Raw genomic sequence first — 20,709 nt, 5'->3', positions numbered from 1 at the left:
AATAAAATATTGTAACAGATGGCGCCACATAATTTTCAGTGTTTTTGCTGGAAAAGTTATGCAACTCTGCTGGATTTTTTGAAATGATTTTCTTTGTTTACTAGTGACAACACTTGTGTAACTGTGAATATTTATCATGAAGTATACAATAGATTCTAATAACTATTGTTTTGTTTTATGTATAAATGTAAGAGTCCTGCTATATTATTTTTCTGAAAATTAAATTAGTTAAAATTTAGAAATATTATTATATAGAAATATAACAGAGAGGGAGGGAGGGAGGGGAGGGAGAGGAGGGAGAGGAGGGAGAGGAGGGAGAGAGAAAGAGAGGAGGAAGAGAGTGAGAGAGGGAGAGGGGGAGGGGAGGGAGAGACACACATTCATTTATAATATATTAAAACAAAAAGAAATAAATAGATAAACAAAAAAACAGAAACAATAAAACCTAACAGATGCTAAAAAATTTTATTTATATTGTACATGACATTTATATTCTATTGAATTTCACAAGAATTATTAACGTTTTGACTAAAGTATTTAACTGATGTAATAAGTCACGTGCTACAAAACTTTTTATAATAAAAATATAAAATCGATTACAATTCGTCTATATTTATATCAGTTAATATTATCATGAAATAATGTTTCACGGGATAAACTTGTAATATTAGGTTTATAGGTCTTAACTCCGAATCATTATTAATGTCAAGGTTATAAGTGTGAAGAAAAACTTTCAGCGTGTTTATTCCCGCCGTGAAAACGAGAGAGAGTGAAGTGCGCTGAAACAGTATGAAAATCGAAGGAATATTAATTCTAGTTTTTTTGCTTTTATTTTTAATAAATATATCAGAATCTAATGAAGGTAACTCGACAGTTATTAAAGATAAATCATACGAAACCTTTAAGCACGCGGAACTTTTCACCCGTCAACTTATCGAAAAAGCTTTAAAATATGTTTTACCCATGGCTATGAGACTTAATTCCGAAATTAAAATAAATAAAAAATGTTCAACGAGTCTAATGAAAGTGTTTTTTGGATTACGTCGATTGAAAAATTGGGCTCTTAAAAGTAAGTAGTTAAATGCAAACGCTTTTATTTTGTATTGATTTTTTTTTAAATTACAAGACATTTTGGTATTTTTTTTTTATTAATTAATATAAATTTATTAAAACATTTGTAAATTATTCAAAACTATTCATGCTGAAATATCAATCCAAATGCAAGTAAAAGATTGTAAAAAAAAATTATTATATAATTTAAGGTGTTTAATAAGCTTATATAAAATGTTTATTATTACTTTTTTTATTTTTTATAGTTTTATTTTAAATGCATTTTATTAATATATATTGTAATTTTATATGGGCCTGTGTTGGCACGGTTGTACTTTCTAGTTCTATTTTATTAAAGATTTGTGTGTTTTATGGGACAGTCTTCTAAGATATTACTGATTTTTGTGTAAGAATAAGTTTAATATAATATTAAAAACGTTAAGTTAATTTTCAATATAAGTCCTATATAGGCTAATGTACACTTTCTACTCATAACCAAATTTAAAGTATCATAAACTCTAAAGTTTCAATTAATAACTTGAAATTAGTTTTTCCTATTAAATCTTTATATTTTAAACAGCAACAAATTTCGGTAAGAAAAATGTTAATGTAAGTTCGATACGAGGTTTTAGTCAGTTAATCTATTAAATAGTAGTATATAGGCCTAATCACATGAACCTACTGGCCTTATTGTTGTAATTATCACATTATCATACAGCTTCTGATAATTATAACAATTAGGCCAGTAGGCTCATGTGATTATTTACTACTATTTAATGTTACTGTAAGGCTATATTGTTGCTTCAAACTGTATTTATTAGATGTTAGACTGTTAAATTAATTTTTTTCAATTAAAAATGATAACATTTACTATTTTAATTAATAAACGCTTTTATTTAATTTGCTTTGCGTCATGTCCTCAAATCTTGCAAATCAAGTTTACTCACAACTGAAACTTTGAGGACGTAACTAACTTTGATGACAATGCATTTTAATAATGTTTTAGGGTGTGACCCACTCAACTCCTCATCCCGAAGCTCGATAAATTTAATTAAATGTAGATTTTAGTGCGTAAATGCATTATAGTGTAATGTATAGGCTATGTGTTTTTTAGAGTGGCACCACTTCATCATCTCCTACCAGTGGCGCGTTATAACTTCATGGGACCCGGGTGAATTTGAATTAGGGGGCCCGCGTATACCCTAAACTCTAATAGACTCTAATAAAGAAGGAAGGGCTGCCTGCTTTTGCAAACTTAGCCCACTAAGAAGAAAAAGGGGTGAAGAAAAGGTTGAAGGAAAGGTTCTGAAGGAAGTATAAAGGAAAAGAGAGGAAAGTATAGGTGAAAAAAGTTCTTAGGACCTCAGAGCGCTGTATCGGAAATTATTAATAACCAAAATTACAACAGTTGACAAAGCCGTTATACAATATTATCAATTACAAGAAATGGTCCGGTTACAGTAGTATGCAAAACCCATCACTTATGGGTAGGATAATAAACTTGATCACTGCAAGGTTACAATAATATTAAAACTGATTACGATTTTAATACGCAGAGAATGTGAATATTAGCTTACTATGATATAATAATACTGATTACAACTTTTATTCGCATAAAAGGTAAGTGATTTACGTTATTTACAAGTTCCCTTACAATTGATAAGTTAACATGCCGAACATATATAACTGAAATGAGTACATATTAATGGAAATACTTTTTTTAAAAAAAATCTAGAATCTAAAACTAAACTAATACTAGACAACTAAACTATGTACAGAAGTATTCTACACGGCCGCTCAATCGCTGATAATGTCACTTTTCCGTTGTTTCACCGTCTTCCTGGTCATCTTGTCTGTTCTTGTTTTCATTCTCAAGAATTTTTTCTTTCCCGTAGAAGTCTGACAGAAGAGCCCTAGTGATTTCAATAAACCTTTCAAAACACTTCCAGAGATTTTTCTTATCAAAAATGTTTTGTAGTGTCGGTGGCCAATTTAAGTCTTTCTTGAATGCATTCCCTATAGAATGGAATGCGTTGATCTTCGTATAGTTCACAGTGGAATATAAAATGTATGGTATCTCCTACACTATTATTGTCACACTGACATTTATTAGTGTTTCTTTTCTTAAAGCGGTAGAGGTAGGCGTATACTGTCGACTTCAGACATTTTTCTATGGGGAATATTTTGAGGGAAATATTTTTTTATAAAAGATTGTTTTGGGAATTCTGTTGATGGTGTCTATGCAATTGCCCTTTTTGCCCATAGGCTAAAGCGCCACTGTTTTATACTGTAGTCAAATTAAAAGTTAATGTTTTTATTACTTGATTTTCTCCAAAATAAATAGCCAAATATAGTTTAGTATTCAGAATAATACAATTATATTGTACAGTATTTTAGCAAAATATATTAAAATTATAAAGAATGTTTCTTCCAATATATGTAATGTAATATATACCGTTTACTCTATATCACCACTCTATGGCAGAATTAGATTTAAACATTTTATGGCCCTAAGCTATGACATACAAGAGGCCCTACATTATCCATTAAATAATGTTGAATAATACATAATACTACTTTTTTGAGGATGGATCGAGAATCTCTCTGGCATCAAGCACTGAGAAAGCTTATTTATAAGCCTTCTTAATGCCCATGAGGTATTACTACCTCATGGGCATTAAGAAGGCTTTTTTCCATATCCATCATGGGTTCGAGCAGACTCGAAATGGAGCCACCGGATAATGGTAGACGGGGCCCGATATATCCGGAAGCCTATGAAAAATTTACGATGATCTAAAACGAATTCGAACCCCTCCCCCATAGATGGTCGAGGAAATCTGAAGTTTCCTCGACCATCTTTGTAAAATATGTATAAAATATTATATAACATACGTATAACTTATATATGTTATACAGTATAATATTGTATTGTATATGTAGTGTATAATAATAATGTTTTCATCGTAAATAGCATTGATTTCTATACAGTTGATAGCAGACAAACATTTTTCTTAAAGCTAAATTAATTTAGTTTTATGTACAGTACAACTAGTAATTTGTCACAATTTTTCTAAGAATAATTATTATTTAGTGGTGAATGTAGACAATTCAAAATAGCATTATGTATCAATATTCTAGCTGTAGAAAGCAGCATTTTTTAATACTATTAATTTTTAAAAATAAAGAAAAAATTGGATAAAGCGTTTTTAATTAGCGCAGTTTTAATTTAAATCAATTAAAAATACTATAAAAATGTATAAAATGAAGTAAAGAATTATGATAGAATGATTATTTAACAATTAATCAAGCTTAAATTTTTGTCACGAGATGCATAAAAATTAAAATTATAATTAATTCAGCAAAAAAGTAGTTGGGAAATTTATGAATTTATATCTTGCTTCGTTATAATAAAATTCTTGATAGTTAATTAATCACATTTATCATATGTAATAATTAATATTCTAGGATCTTCTTCAATAGTGAAAATTTGAAATAGTTATTATTGTGAAACGAAAGTTTATTTAGTAATTTAATTTTATGCAATGTTTATCTTTTAAAATTAGAATAATTTTATATATTTGAATTTTTAATCTCAAGTAAACCAGAAGAGCAGAAAATAGAAAATGTAAAATGATATTTATTTTACATATCTGAATTGTAGAATTGTGTAATTGTTTCTTTAGCCTTGATTACTTAATTTAGTTGCCTCCTATTTATTGCAATTATTTCACACAAATAAATTGTTACTGAATATAATTCGTACGTCAGGAATGATTTTAAAGTCATTTAAAACTATTTAGGTCGATCGCATGAAAGAAAAATAAAAAATATGTAACTTCTGGTGCTAAAAAATTACAGATTTCCGACTTTCCTTGACCATATTTTTTTAAAAACCGAAACAGAGAAGTAATTAGGACATAGTTGAGTAAGGTAATGATGTATAATAATTACCTGGATAGGTATTTGGTAACGAAAGTTAAATAATTCATAATCAAAGAAACGAATTAAACTAGATACTCATTACTTTTTTTATTATAATTATATAATTATTTATCTCGTACTAAATAAAATCCGCTAAAGCATGGATGCCCAAAGATCAGCTAACCATCGTTTACAAAATTACAATTAATTTACTAAAACACAGTTAATTTAATTGAATTTTTTGTATTTTCACTAATTGTTTAAATTGTTTAAATTCTGTGCCTGGAATATAAACAAAAGGAGGTTAATTAACCGACTTTTGGGCCGCTGTTTATTACTTTTTATCGAATAATAATTAAATTAAGAATATAAAAATATATTTTACTTAGTTGTTTTTCTTGTTTATAAAATTATTTTATAAACTTTCAAAACGTTAAATTATCATTCATCTAAAAAAGTTTATTTGTTTTGTCAGAACAGTGAGTACTGTTACATCAATCTGACGTCACTTTACATTTTCCATTTAGAAAACAGATGGGAATGACGTCAAACTGACGTAAATGCGTGCACTATTCTGGCTTCTGTTAAAATGTACTGTACGTACTGTACTTTAAATAAATAAACAAAATTCAAATTTCTAATTTTTTAAATTAAATAATAGAAATTATAATTACAATTTCTATTATTTAATCGTAGAAGTGTAATTAATTATGTTGAAAACTTGCCTTTTTTAAAATTATTAAATATGTCTAGTGGGCCTCTCAGACGCTAAGAGACGTGCCAGCCACTCATCTTTTTGAGGCCCCAATATAAGAAAACAAAATAAAATTAGAAAATTATATTATATTTTTCAAATAATAAAGACATTTTTCTTAAGAATTTGCTTAATTCGTAATGAATTCGAGGCCCCGAACCAAAAGGCCTTACTGACCTCCTGTAAAAGGGCATACATATTTACCTCACTTAATTGAGTAACAAGAAAAATAACTGCTATTAATCTATAATTTAAGATACAGTTGATTTATATCCAATTATAGAAATGACTACCTTGAAATTTCACATTTCAATGAAAAAAAAAAAAATTTGAATTTGATCATTTTAAATTATAATTGAACCTGTCAAATGTGTTTGTCAGTTATATTATTCGACAGCTTAGAAAATATTACAAGTAATTAATTAACGTTGACTTGAAATTCCAGTTTTCTTTTATGGTATTTTATACCAACATTTCTAGTATATAATTGAAGTATTCTAATAAAAGTAGCAAGTAGCGCAGATAAATTATTATTATTGTTATTATTATTAAGGATGTAGTTAAGCAATGTTTTTTCAAGGTTAATTTAAAATGTATAACGTAGAATAATATTTAAAATGGTTTTATAGATGTGGGCATTGTTAAAAATTATTTTTTGAAATCATAAATGGGAGGATATATATATATTTACGAACCGAGAATTTCTCAATAGAAAGTGCTAGATATGTAAGGTGTTTTATTGTGTTGTAATTTTAATGATATCTAAACTAGAATCCTTCGAAATGTCGAAATATAATAAATTAGAAATTGCGTTTGAAAGTTTTGATGAAATTAAGTTTCAATAATAGAATTTTAACAGAATCGTGAACGCATAAAAAATCCTACGTTAAATAAAAGGAGTATGAAGTTTCGAAAATTTTCTCTATTTTTTTATAAACCAACTCCTTGTTTAAAGTATAAATATGACAGTATAACCTGTAGGAATGACGTCAAACTGACGTAAATGCATTCACTATTCTGGCATCTGTCAAAATAAACGCACTTTAAATAAAAAGAAGCCAAAATTCTAATTTTTGTAATATATTTATATGTTTGTGTTGTATAGTGTGGTGCCCTTGTAATAAACTAAATTAGTATTGTATACAAAATTTCCTGTAGTTGTAATCTTTGTAATATGCATTTTATTCACACGTTGGGTCTTACCTGTCAAATCTGCTTCCAGTATTCTTAAGCTACAACTTTATAAAGTTTCCTTTGTTTAGTTGTTTTAGCTGAGCTCTACTTTTTCAACCTGGTTCCACCAGTTTTTTTATGTGATTACTTGAAAGCTTTATAAAACTTGTTGAATTGCTTGCAAAAAACCCAGTTAACTGACTTTCAGGCAACTTTTTATATAGTAAATATATACTTATATATATATATATATATATATATATATATATATATATATATACATAATTTATTTCAGATCTAATTAAATTTTGAAAATTATAATCTCTTCGTATTAATGAGTATGATTCATCCTTTGAATCTTAGGTAACACATTTCACATTTCTTCTCTGGCTTATAAATGCAAATTGATGCGTATTATTAGAATTGAGATGTGTTAAATAAAGGAAAAATAGGCTAAATAAATAATTTACATTGCGTAGAATGTCACAAATGTACGGCGAGGAATACTTATTGCATAATTAAAATTTCATTATAATTTATTTATCAGAATTAATGATGTCGAAAGTTCTCGAAACTAAAAAAAAAGACATATTAAAATCCGTTTGTTAATTTTGATTATAAATCTGATCGCTTTAATATAAAATTGTCAGTGAAATACTTCTGATTTTTCGTCTTCTGGACCATATTGAGGGTCCCAACATTTAATATCTTATGTAAAGAATGATGTAAATTAATATTTATTTTGATACAGTGATAAAAAATTAATTTTATTAGCCTACTTTTATTCATTTTATTCATATATTTTTATAGCTTTTAGAGAAGACATGTATGACTGGTTTGGGTTTCATCTCGCTTCTTTTGCATTTTATTCATTTATATAGCGTATTTAAAATAAAATGTATCTGTCTGTTTGTCTGGCCGTATACACTCTCTAGACCCTGAACAAAATACAGGCTACCATGAAACCTGAAAACCCACTACTCCCCGATTTCACCCCCTTCATATTTTGTGATAAACATAGCATTTATTTATTCGTGGTACAGTACATAGCATAATATTTATATAAATTCTAACAAGTAAATGAAACTCGAAAAAAGTAAAGTAAGTTAAATCGCACGTGCAAAATCATATCTCCCCGTAAGTTAATGTACATATTTCGCTATTCATTCCAGATCGAAAGTATTGCAAGATATAATAATATTTTGAAATACTTACAATCAATGCAAAAATAAAAAAATAAAAATTTCTTTAAATTCTTAAACTTTTTACACTAATTCAAGATCAGATTAACAAAATCTTAATCTAGAACTTCTAGGAATTCTGTATTTTGTTTGTAAAAATAACTTCGAGGGAGGTTATTTTTACAAACCTTAAAGAAATACCTTAATTATTCGTACATTTTCCGAACTATCAAAATCATTTATTGACTATATTTATGGGCAGATTATAAAAAAGAAGAAGGCACAAACTATAAAAAAAAGGCATCATACATTATGCAAGAAGCTTCAAACTGTGGTCCAACGTCGGATGAGAGCTCCCACAAGGTTGCAATCAGGGCTAACTTGGACTTGAAATCAGGAAATATTCCTTATTTTCAAGGCCAAGTTTTGGTCGACATACGACTAAGTTGCATGGGGCAATAGACAAATATCGTTCATTAATTTCTTTTATATTTGAGGAATAGGCTAGAATTCATAAGTTTTCGATTATTTGTTGATAATGGAATTTGAAGCCCCTTGGGGGTTAGGAAAAGGACTTCACAGACGAAAAGTGACACGTGCCCCAATGTACTGGGGCCCCTATTTATGGGTCACAGTTACAATTGAAATAACTGCTGTCATTTGTGACAGCTTCGATGTCTTTGTAGGAATCATGTTCTTGACTTCTAACTTCTAGTTCAAACTCTGTTTAAACTTCCGGTTGCACCAGAGTTTTCCTAGTTACCCTTCAGCTGATAAGCTCTCGACTTATAAACTCGATCTTCTCGCGTCAATATACGACAGTATTTATAATTATATTTCTAAAAATGCTCATTGAATCTTAGAATAGAAAGTGCTGTCCGACTCTAGACAATTTAAAGAGGTAGAATTTTAGTTAAAAGCCTTACTTGCCATTCTAAACTACGTTATTCTATATAGTTCAGTACAGCACCCAATAATTTACTTCTACATGTTTCCCATGCTTTTCAACCCAGAGTTATTTGAGATCGGGATTTAATCCAGGAAATATGATATATTTTTTTCTATATATTTTCTTTGTAAATCTTGTAAATTTGGATGGGCTATTTAAAGAACTAAACAGTTCATTCTTCTAGTTTTCTTTCGTTGTGGCATTAGTCCTTAGTTTAGTTAATTTATGGCTACTTTGTATATAGGTATATTGTATGCTCTTATCTCCTATCGGTTTTATAACTTAGGAATTTACTTTGTCGATAAATTTAAAATGGAAGGATTAAACTCCAAAATCTTCCGTGCTTATTGCCTTCGATCTTCCTATGCTACGTCCGGAAGCATATATTATAATTTATTTAACTTATCTTTGGTTCGGTCTGCGTAAATTAAAATATAAAAATGAAGAAAAAGTTGTTTTATACTTACACTTACAGCACAATACAGAGGTTTAAAAATGTGGAGGATATACGGTATATTCTGTGAATCAAACTATAGTTAATCATAAAACCATTTCTAACTTTAACTATCGAATTCGTAACTGATGTTGGGTCTACTAGCCACTGATATATTTTTCAATACTTTTATGATGCTATATACACTTTTACAGATTTTCTACTTTAGATTTAGTATCAAGAGAGTTTTCAGACTAGAACTGTTACACTGTTTTCACCTATTAATGAAAATATTTCATTTTTATTTTTTTAAAAAAAAGTAAGAAAAAACAGAAAATAGTAATAATGTTAACAAACTTCTACTAAAATAGTAGAAGTTTGTTAACATTATTACTATTAACATTTGTTCTTGCTGTTGCAAGATCAAATGTTTATAGGAAATTTACAGTAAGAAAAAAACAGTTATTTACAATATTGACTAACGTACAATTCAGCAATTAAATCCACAATTAGGAATTTAGTGTATTATAAACAACACTCATATGACCTGCAGACAGTTCTTGCTTATTATAAAAAAACTATTGCATTCTATAAAAAGCAGTACTGTACAAGGACATCAGCAGAAATTTGTCTCGGAGGGATAAAATATATAATCATATACGATTTAGATTAAATAGCCAATCAATTAATTCAATGTAACCAAGTTTCCTAAACTGGTTTTTATCTATACAATATTCATCAATCTTCTTGAGAGAAAATAAACACGTGTAAAAAACAAACAAAAAACCCAACTTTTTTGCATTCTCGACGTTTCAAGATTTCTTGAGTCGAAAAATAAAAATCTTGCCGACCGCCATACTTTCTCTGTTAAATAACATCTGGAAAGTAAAAATTATGTCTTCCAAATACTGGTAGTAGCTACAGTTCCTACTGTCTGTTTAAAGAGAGCCAAAAAGCTCCTCGTAGGGGTGCAGACTGTAGTCACTTCAGAGTACAGGTTTTTAATAAAATAAATTTCTTTTGCAATGTACCTTTTTGCTTATAAAATTTAAGCAAAGGTAAAAAAGAGAGAGAGAGAAAAAAAAGAACGAAGCAAACCCCAGAAGTGCAACCGTTCCTGAGATTTACCCTTGAACAGTACTTACCATAATTGATTTAAGATTTATCAAGAGACCATATCTGCTCAAATGATGCGTTATTTTTATTGCTTCAAAATTGCGTTAAAACAAATAATGTGACAAAGAATTGTAATGAAAAACAGCTTTCGTTACTAAAGATAATTTTGTTTTCTCTTGTTGAATAAACAATTTTTATATTTATACTATGTATTATTATTAGATCGATTCGTTTTGTTTCTCGTCATAATAAATCTTTGAATCTTCTGGTGCTAGCTTATATTAATGTCTGTTGTCTTCTTTCCTCGAAGATCTTAAAGTTATGAGCGATCTGTTTAGATATAATATTCTTTAAATACGATTTTCCTGATTATAAGAAGTGTATTTACAGGTTTCATTTTCTCCTTTTTTAATTGTTATTTGCTCTTTTCAAATACTTTAATTAATTTAAATAATTTATGATAGGCGTTAATGGAACATATCATGTTTAGTCTAACAAACAAGTGCAATTTTCCATGTTCAGATATGTCACAGAAGTCGATTAAGCAATTAACTGATTGTTGCAACTTTCCTCCAACCTTATTTATAATATCATACACGTGTTTACCTCTTTTCGTGAACACGTGCGTAAAGTTTTTCTCAAACTGACATTACTAGAACTCTATATTATGCATGTATAAACAATTCGCCATTTTGAATCGCAATATTTGGTTAACTGATTAAATTTGTGTGCGTAAAATATTTCATCAATGATTCACTTTATAAATTTATCGGATATAAGTAAATTGTTAATGATTTACTTTAAGAAAATTTATGCTTGTTTCCTTTCATTTGCTCATTTGCTTACCGTATTGCCAGTAAATAATTTTACATATAACTTATCCCTGCTGTTATGTATACATAGCAAGGAAAAGTATTGGAATCGTGTCAAATTTGATTCTCCGTGTGTTTTGTAAATCTCCACGTTTTGAGGCCTCCTGAACCCAAAAAAGTAAAAAAAAAAAAAAAAAAAAAAAAACAGACAGAATAATTCTGTGGATATGTGTGTTTTGGCGTCTATTTTGTTTAATATCTCAGGATGGAGTAAAGATTAAACAAAATTTGGCATGGTAGCTTGTGTATAAGAGGCAGTGATGCTATTAAAGTTTGGTGTTTAAAGATCAAGGGTTGGGGAAATAGTTAGGTCCCATATCATATATCGAGGGGGTCGAATTTAATAAAGACGTTATTCATTAGCATTTATAATTTTTTTTAAAAAATGAAACTCATCACTGCCCTCAAAATTAAGAGTTTTGCTATTTTATAAAAATTAATGACTTGAAACCGTGTCTCGCTTGATTCTTGTTGACTATGAATACAATATAGTGCTTACGACGATCACTTGGCTTTTCTTCTCCCTGTTATTTAGTTAATAGATCTAGCCTTACTTTTGAATATTTTATAATAATTAATAATATAAAAAATTTTTATAACACAATCTCGTAACAGATGGCGCCACACACAATTTTATTTATTATAATTAAAAATATACTGTAAGAGTTATTTTTTAAGTCATGTAAGTTACGCAAATCGTCGCTAGATTTTTTAAATGAGCATTTTTAATTATAAATTTGAAAGAATTTCAGATTCCTTCTACGAAAAAATAGTCGAATAAAAACTCAGATTTAGAATAATAAATGTTAATGTCTTTCAGAATATTTCGTTTTTGAAAATCCTACTGCAACATGCTTATATGATTGATTTCTAGCCTAAGATTTGAGTATTTAGTGACTAAAGAATTCGATAAAAGATGATATTTCATTGGATTATATGATTAAAAACAGCTAATGATTTAATTGAATTTAATCGAAATAACGAAATGTAGACATTTTTTTTTACATTTTAATTACAAATTTTTCAAACAGTTAATTTGTAATTAAACTTTTAAAAGTATTTATTTGATATTGATTTCAGTGATGGATGCTATGGGTAAACCACCTTCAGGTATCCTAGATGGAACCATGACGACTTTTGGAGCATATGATGAATGTTTAAGGATTAAGGCTTTGGAAGATCGACCAGATAAATCAAAAATATTATTTAAAGGGCAGTATTGTGTAATTGAAGGAAGACCCAAAATGCCTCCTAAACCTCATGAACGACAATTAACCCGTCAATTAATTGATGTTAAGAACGTAAATTCTTCAAATGTAAATATATTAATTAATTTTTGAATGGAAATTAATGAGATTTTGATCTATTAAAACAATTAATCTTTTATTAATTTAGTTATTTAATTCGATGCTGAAATATAGCTTCGTCTTTCATTTTATGAAACTAAGATATGGCATTTGTATTCCATCAACCTGCTCTAAACTTGATTTACAAAATATTATACATGGAGGTATTATTTTTTATATGTAAATATAAATATATGTATATAATTATAAAAACTCATTTTTGTTTTTTTTTTTAGTTTTACGTATATACAAATTAAATTTCGATGTATCAGTGCCAAGATGTGAAACTGAAGTCAACTTTGATTTGAGCATTTTACAAATAGTTATCTTGTGCGTATATTACATTAATTTATTTTTCAATTTTTTATGAATTTTTATGTGAACTACAGTATTTCATTGTGATTTTATTTCTAGATGTTGTATCAGTGCTATAGTCATGCTGATAATATGTGGAACACTGTTGGATTTAATTCATCATAGTAATAACTCAAAAATCCGTATATTAGGTAAGTTTAATATTTTATATTAATAATAATAATGTATAATTTTCGTATTTTATGACATATAAAACGCAGCTTTTGTCCAAAAAGAATTTTAAAAATTGTCCTGCATCTTATATGATGTTGTTGGTTAATAAATTCCCCAAACGGCCTTCAGTTTACACAAGTCCAGATCTAGCCTTACTTTTGAATAAAATCTTACTGATAAATTAAACATATTATTTTCTTTAAGGCAGTTTTTGCACGTATTCGTGTAGAATATATTAATGGAAAATCTTAATTATAAATAATTTCTTTTAAACTCTTCTTTATCTCCAATAGATAAAAATTTATATTTTAATTTCACTTTCCTTTTAATCAGAACACAAAAAAAAACTTTGAATGTGAAGTGCCAAAGACACCAGATGTCTTAAATATATTAAATACAGTACCTTTTCCATAAACATTGTGCTGAAATGTGTGTCTTATATGCCGAAAACTTTAGATCTAATGAGATTCATCGCAGATGTATGCACAATATGGAGAATCGTACATGTTACTACAAAAAGCTTGGGTTAAAAGTCTATGTGGCTCATTCTCTGTTTTTTCTATCTTCAAGTGGCATACATGTCTCCATATTGTGCATACGTCCTGCGATATGTATAAGTGTAATGCCTTCAGGTGTCAAAACTCAAATAACTTGCTATTCGATTCCGGAGTTTGATTTGTGGCGACGTCATTTTATAAACCGCATTGTGAACGCAAATGCCACCTAACAGGAACAGGACTACTATTACAGGAATGCATTACTGTATACTTTTTCGATATTATTAGTTTAAACCTTGTACGCTATGCTATTTTTCTATAGCAGTGTTACTAACCGTATTTATTGAATCTGCTTTCTATGGCCAATGGAAACGACCAACGAAAAGTAAAATGTCACGATATTTCAAATATTTCGAAACGTAGCCAAAAACTTATGGTAAAAAATATTTCAGCATATGTCTTTTGGCTATATTGCCATTAAAATCATCTGCAATATAATACTATCATTATCATTTATTGATGATATTAATGATAATCAAACTATGATGTATATTTAAATATAGTGTCGCTTTTAAATTAAATTTAACATTAATTAAATATTTGGCATCATTCTTTAAGCATAAGAATACAAATGTTATATTCACGTTTTATTTAATTATTTGGCAAAGAAATAGTACGTTTAATTATGAGACATGAATTTCTTAGCATTGTCGAATGTATCATTCAAAAATATATATACCGGTATATACTTAGCATGATAACTAACCACTAATGGTAGCGCCATCTCTCGAAAAACACTTATACAATTATTATTTTGTAACTGAAATAAATACAAAAAATTACGAGAATTCATAACTTTGGTTTATACACATTTCTATTTTATTTTTACTCTTTTAGAATATATAAAATGAAAGATTTTTCATTTAATATATGTATATTAATGTATTTAATATATTCGGAATAAATACTTGCATACATTTCATTTACTTACGTCAGTTCCGTACTAAAATAAAATTAATTCTCTCTTTCGACAACAGATGGCATTTAATCACAATAACTGATTTGAATATTTAATAACAGATTTTATCGATTGCAACGCCATCTATCAGCTAAGCTCAATATTATATGCCATGAATACTTTCATTATTACTGTCTCTAGTTTTGCTCAAGGCACATTTTAATAACACATTGTGAAATTGTTAAAATAAAAAAAAGGTCAAATGCACTTTTTCCTAGATCTTTACTATAAAAAATGGTAATAATTTCAATTGTTATAAACTTATGAAACAGAAAAGATTTATTTCGATGGGCGGATTTAACTGTAAATTTCCTTACAAGCTAATTAACTCATGAAAATCACGTGCTATTAAGTCTCTTCGTGAACAAGTATTGCACTCACGTTTTTGATTACGTTTTTTTTAAACTTTAACTCTTTTCGAGTTAAATCTTTCAAAAAGGTACCCATGGTACCTCAGGGCTTTTGCCCTGAGGCACCAATGCCTTTTCCATGATCCATGATAAATGCAATTTCTTGCATCTATCATGGATTCAGCCAGATTCACAATGGGGGCGGCCAGATGAAGGATGAGACTCGACTTATCTATGAATATTGCTGACTCGATCAGGATTTGTACCTAGATCTTCCCAAAAACAGCATGTTGATGTCTTTACCCTCTTGACCATCGGCCTAATTATGTGATTTATCACACTGTAGATGTTCTACTAAAATTTTCTTCAACTAATTTTCTTTTGATATAGTCTTAAATGCCCTAAAATGAACCGTCTGATTAGTCTTTTTAAAATCATATTTAATATAATAAAAGAATTATTATCAAATTCTGGAAATTTATTGAATATTATACCACATTAATATTTATTTTAAATTATTTTATTGGCTTATTTCTAAAAAACGAAAAAAAACACTTTATACACCATTTAATGGCATATCGTAAAATTTCATTTCTTTATGATATTTTCTGAGAAATATCATAAAGATATAAAGGATTTTAACTTGTAAATAGTTATAGTGATTAGTGATTATTGGAAATAAAATATTTTATTGCATTGATGTTATGACACAACTAAAATATATTTTCTAATAAAGGAAACTGACAGAAACATAATAGCCTAATAAATATATAATTTTTTAAATAACATTTCACAATTTGTAGAATTATTGAAAATCTAATTAACCCCCTTCACGTTCTTAGAAGTGATATATTTATTATAATTAAGATTATCTTAGATTTCCAAGTTTTACTGTATTGATTTTAGGTTACAAGAGCATGGGTAAATGGCCTCTTTGTAGTAATTGGGAGTAAATGATGAAAGTTCAGTTACCCCTGAATTACATCTATCAATTTTTTTGTTTATTTAATATTAATATATGTATATATTTAATGATTAAATAATATTAGAAAAATGTTAAAATCTGTTATATTGTTTTGATTATAGCATTACACTTTTCTTTTTGTAAGTAAAGGGTGTAGTGTAAGACGATCACTCAACGATGTGGAAAGTAGATCAGTGCACCATTTGTTTAGTTGAGTGGTATTGCGAGCAATTGCAAAGTAAGCTTGTGAACGCCCAAATAGTTCGAGGCATTCGCTTAAACTGGTTGGGTATTTTTTATCTTTAAAAGTAGTTTTTGTGATTTTTTCAGTGAATAGAAGATAACGTTAGAGAACACAACTAGGCTATTATAGAAACGTTTTCACATAAACTGATACAAGACTATTCTTTTGTCCTATATTTACTGTACATTAGATTACAGACTAGATAATATCGAATATTACACTATAAATACATTAAATTATTGTTAATAGCAATTTAATGATAATTTAATGCATCATCACTTAGTAGATCTCACATTTATATATGGAAAATTTGATAATTACAGGCGCTTTATTCATTAATTTTCTATTTCAGTTAAAAGTTTATAGGTTAAACAGTAATAAATTTTTATATTATATAATTTGATAATTTCTTATATTAATTCAAGGATACATTCTTATATTAATTCACATATTATTTTTTTGAAGTGTCAAATAGGTAAATTTTATTATGTGTAACATAATAAAATTTACTTATTTGCATAATAGGCCTATTGCTTATTTTTAAAACATTTTTCTCTTCTAATGTTACAATGCAACATTTTATATGTAATTAACTATAATAAATGAAATAAAAAAATAGTTTCACTGGGTCACCGAAATAGGAAATTAGCATTATATAACACAAAATACATTCTTATTGTAAATTTATGACTTGATGTCTAGTTTCTCCTTTTTTAATAGTTCAATATTTAATAATAATAATTAATTTTCTACTTAAGGGTAAAATTTATCTCGATGATAAAAAATAGATTTAAATGCTAATTTTTGTAGCATTTTAAAATATTTTTATAATCTGTACTTGAAAAATTTATTGTTATAACCTTAACAACTTTTCATTGTATGCTCGAATGGAACGTGATGTAATCCATTATAAATGTGATGCAAAATGCAATGCAACACGAAACGACATTGACCAAACTATAAACATAAACAAACACCGAACAGCATATTATAATTTTTAAAAAAATTAAAGGATAATTTAAAATAACCCAATTTTTTTTTTTTTTTTTTTTTTAATTGAAGAAAGGTAAAACTATTGGGATGGGGTAAGATTGATGAAATGAGGCAACGCACACTCGAAATGATTTGCCAAAGGAGTGCCTGCTGGGAGGACTTTCAATGGAAAACTAGCCCCTATTTAGGTGTATACGCAAAGAAAACCCGGAATGGCCAGCCTGCTAGTAAAGTGCAAACTCCAGTGAATGCGGTGGTTTTATCCACTCAGCCATTAGTAAGAAAAACTCATTGGGAGTTAATGCGATAGAGAAAATGTAACACAATGAACTTATTGTTACTTGTTGTTATATAACAATGAACTTATGAAATGGATGGCCTGCGATGTAAATTGGAGACAAAATGTTAATACTTTCCAATGTTCACTTTCCAATTACACTAATTAGATTCTAATAATTTTTTCACTAATACTTTTTAGTAAAAATTTCTCTTCTGGTCATACATGTTGGATGACTTCATCGAGACTTAATCTATTCGTAATTGGAGAAATTAAAATGCCGTTGCCTGAGTAGTTACGTTTACATTTGGACGCTAATTATCTATAGACAGCATTGAATAGGGGTACCTTAATTACGATCATCCGATATTTTTTGACTTTTAATATAGTATAATGCGACAATAAATAAATTTAATTAAATTTCTTTCAGCTCATATTCGTTTCGTCTTTTGTTCATTTTCGCTTCGATTAAATGGCAGTAAATTAATCAGCACAAAAACAGCAACAGAAAATCTCAAAGTTCTTCATGGAATCAGGGTTTTGACTCTTTCGTGGTTAATACTTGGCAGCAGCTTTGCATTTTTCAATCCCCAACATTACAGTAAGTCTATATTAATATAATTTTTTTTAAACTAATGATTAACCGTAATAAACTATTACATTGATACATTTAAATCTTGATTTTGTAGAGGGTTTGCGTTTAATTCGCGATACAGTCAAAGACGTAAGTTTTCAAACTGTATTAAATGCATGGATATCAATTGATTCTTTCTTTTTTATGAGGTAATTATCTTAAATTTTTTAAGTAAAATTATTACGATGATACAAATAAATGAAGACTAATTAATTTATATTTCAAGTGGCCTTTTGCTTATGTATATTACATACAAAGGAGTAGAAGAAAAAAATGGGAAAATATGCATAACTTACTTTTTATTTAGTCGTTTCATTAGGTAATTTTTTTAAAAAGAAAATTAATTAAATTCTATTAAATTAGTATAAAAATAATTTTATTGTTTTATTTAGGTTAATTCCCGTTTTGCTAGCTGTAATTTGTTCTCTTTTACTACTTCCAATTGTTGGTTCTGGTCCGGTTTGGGAAGAATTTGTTGGATCCAGAGTCGAAAAATGCCAAGAAAATTGGTGGGCTACGTTATTATTCATCAACAACTGGATATCCTATGATAATATGGTTAGATAGATTTTTATAGTGATAAGTATTTGTAAATTTATATACTAAAAATTAAATTTATTGTTGCTGTTTTTAATTCTTTAGTGTCTTCAAGTATCTTGGTATACTTCTGTAGATGTTCAATTGCATATTTTATCATTAATAATTCTTATACCATTTTTCAAGTAAGTCATATTATGAGCAGCATTTTAAAATTGAGGAAGCAATGAAAAATTAAATTTAAAAAGAAAATTATTATTACAGGAAACGGAAAATTGGTATAGCAATCGGAGTATTCTTAATTATAGCTTGTTCATTAACCATTGTTATCTATATGGTACTTACAGATATGTTCCCATCGACCATTTTACCTGATAAAGAGTAAAATTTTACATTATATATACTACAGTTTATGAAAAATTATAAATTAAAATCTTTATATTTAGTTTACAGCATCGCATAGCTGATTTATACATGAAACCATACACTCACGCGGGACCATTTTGTATCGGGTTATTTACTGGATACTTCATCGTAAGATATTCTGAAACTAAAATTAAAAAGGTACGCATTATTTTAATCACAATAATTGACAAATATAAGAAAGATTACATTATTACACAAGCTTATATTTCAGAGTATTCAAGTTGTCATGTGGTGTGGAGCTTTGATGTGCAATCTATTAGTAATATATCTTCCACATAGAATATATTCAGGCTACGTATCTAGTCCTTTCGGAACTGCACAATTTACAGCCATCACTAGATTATGTTGGGCCACTGGACTTTCATGGATTTGTTACGCTTGCATCACCGGGAAAGCAGGTAGGCTTAATTTTAATTTTTTAAATTAAGATAATTTATAATCTCTAATTGTGGTTTTTTCCTCTCTCGTAGGATTCGCCAATAAGATATTTTCATTCAAATTATTTATCCCTTTGAGTCGATTAACTTATTGTGCTTTTCTTCTTCATGAAATTGTTCTGGCTTTAAGATATGGACTCTTGAGACAGACATTGGTATTTAGCAATTATAACATGGTAAGTATTTTTTAAATAGTATATTATGCAATTAGTTTGTAATGTAGGCGATTATGGCATGAATAGAAGTTTGGCACACGTCGCTCCGCTCGTATACCAATATCCATGAATGCCATAATCGCTAATTATAAACGAATTGTCACACGGTACTTTGTGGTTCACTACATCTATACTTATGGAACTCTAAATCATGTATAAACAAGTGTTTATGGCACGGCTTTATGGCACAGGTGCCACAAACATTGTGTTTACACATGATTTTGAGTTCCATAAGTATAGTGTTATAGGTGTAATCAACCACAAACATAATTATAATATTTAATAAAATTCTAACACGCATGTTTTTTCAGGTTTACGAATTCCTAAGTACGTTTTTCGTGGTGATGGTTCTATCAGTTTTCCTCCACTTAGGAGTGGAGGCACCTCTTACGCGTATAAAATATTATATTTTTCCCGACTGGTATTATTTTACAAGGAACAAGTGCACAATAAAAAGACATCAAACTGAAGAAGTCCAACTGGATCAGCTCGCTGCTGCTAAAGACGAGGCATAAGGGAACTCAACTGATATTCCATTTCTGAACCTTGATCTCTTTATCTATATGTTAAAATATGTTTCATTTTATATATGCTATATTTTAATATTTTATCCATCTTAAGTTTTGTCAGATGACAGTAACAGGCCAGTATATAATGTTACCATACGCTCATAAAGTATTATATTAAAACTAATATTTGTAATGTGATTTTAAAAACTCTTTCCCAGTTTATGTCGTGTATAAATTTATGATGTATGTAAATTCAACGTCATATTTACTATTCCAGAATACGTT

The 20,709-nt window shown here is 28.3% G+C and overlaps 1 protein-coding gene across 1 annotated transcript; it reads left to right on the top strand.

Moving 5' to 3' along the window:
* Nucleotides 1-737: 737 nt before the first annotated feature.
* On the top strand, nucleotides 738-20,709 carry LOC136986227 (nose resistant to fluoxetine protein 6-like). Its single transcript, XM_067283717.1, has 15 exons — nucleotides 738-1,069; nucleotides 12,530-12,765; nucleotides 12,845-12,959; nucleotides 13,032-13,125; nucleotides 13,210-13,301; nucleotides 18,097-18,267; nucleotides 18,356-18,449; nucleotides 18,527-18,619; nucleotides 18,693-18,858; nucleotides 18,943-19,022; nucleotides 19,102-19,218; nucleotides 19,284-19,401; nucleotides 19,475-19,661; nucleotides 19,734-19,876; nucleotides 20,227-20,709. The coding sequence occupies exons 1-15, from the start codon at nucleotides 790-792 to the stop codon at nucleotides 20,428-20,430; spliced, it is 2,190 nt and encodes a 729-aa protein (XP_067139818.1). The 5' UTR covers nucleotides 738-789; the 3' UTR covers nucleotides 20,431-20,709.

Source organism: Centruroides vittatus, unplaced genomic scaffold (genome assembly GCF_030686945.1).
Source record: "Centruroides vittatus isolate TY-2023 unplaced genomic scaffold, ASM3068694v2 scaffold_1015, whole genome shotgun sequence".
NCBI classification, from domain to species: Eukaryota; Metazoa; Arthropoda; class Arachnida; order Scorpiones; family Buthidae; genus Centruroides; species Centruroides vittatus.
The sequence above is the reverse complement of the archived record's forward strand: the minus strand, read 5'-3'. Positions and strand labels throughout refer to the sequence as shown.

Coding starts and splice junctions, on each gene's coding strand:
- LOC136986227 (XM_067283717.1), top strand. CDS start 790: ATGAAAATCGAAGGAATATTAATTCTAGTTTTTTTGCTTTTATTTTTA. Junction 18,620..18,692: donor TTATTTAGTCGTTTCATTAG/GTAATTTTTTTA, acceptor TGTTTTATTTAG/GTTAATTCCCGTTTTGCTAG. Junction 19,662..19,733: donor TTGCATCACCGGGAAAGCAG/GTAGGCTTAATT, acceptor CCTCTCTCGTAG/GATTCGCCAATAAGATATTT.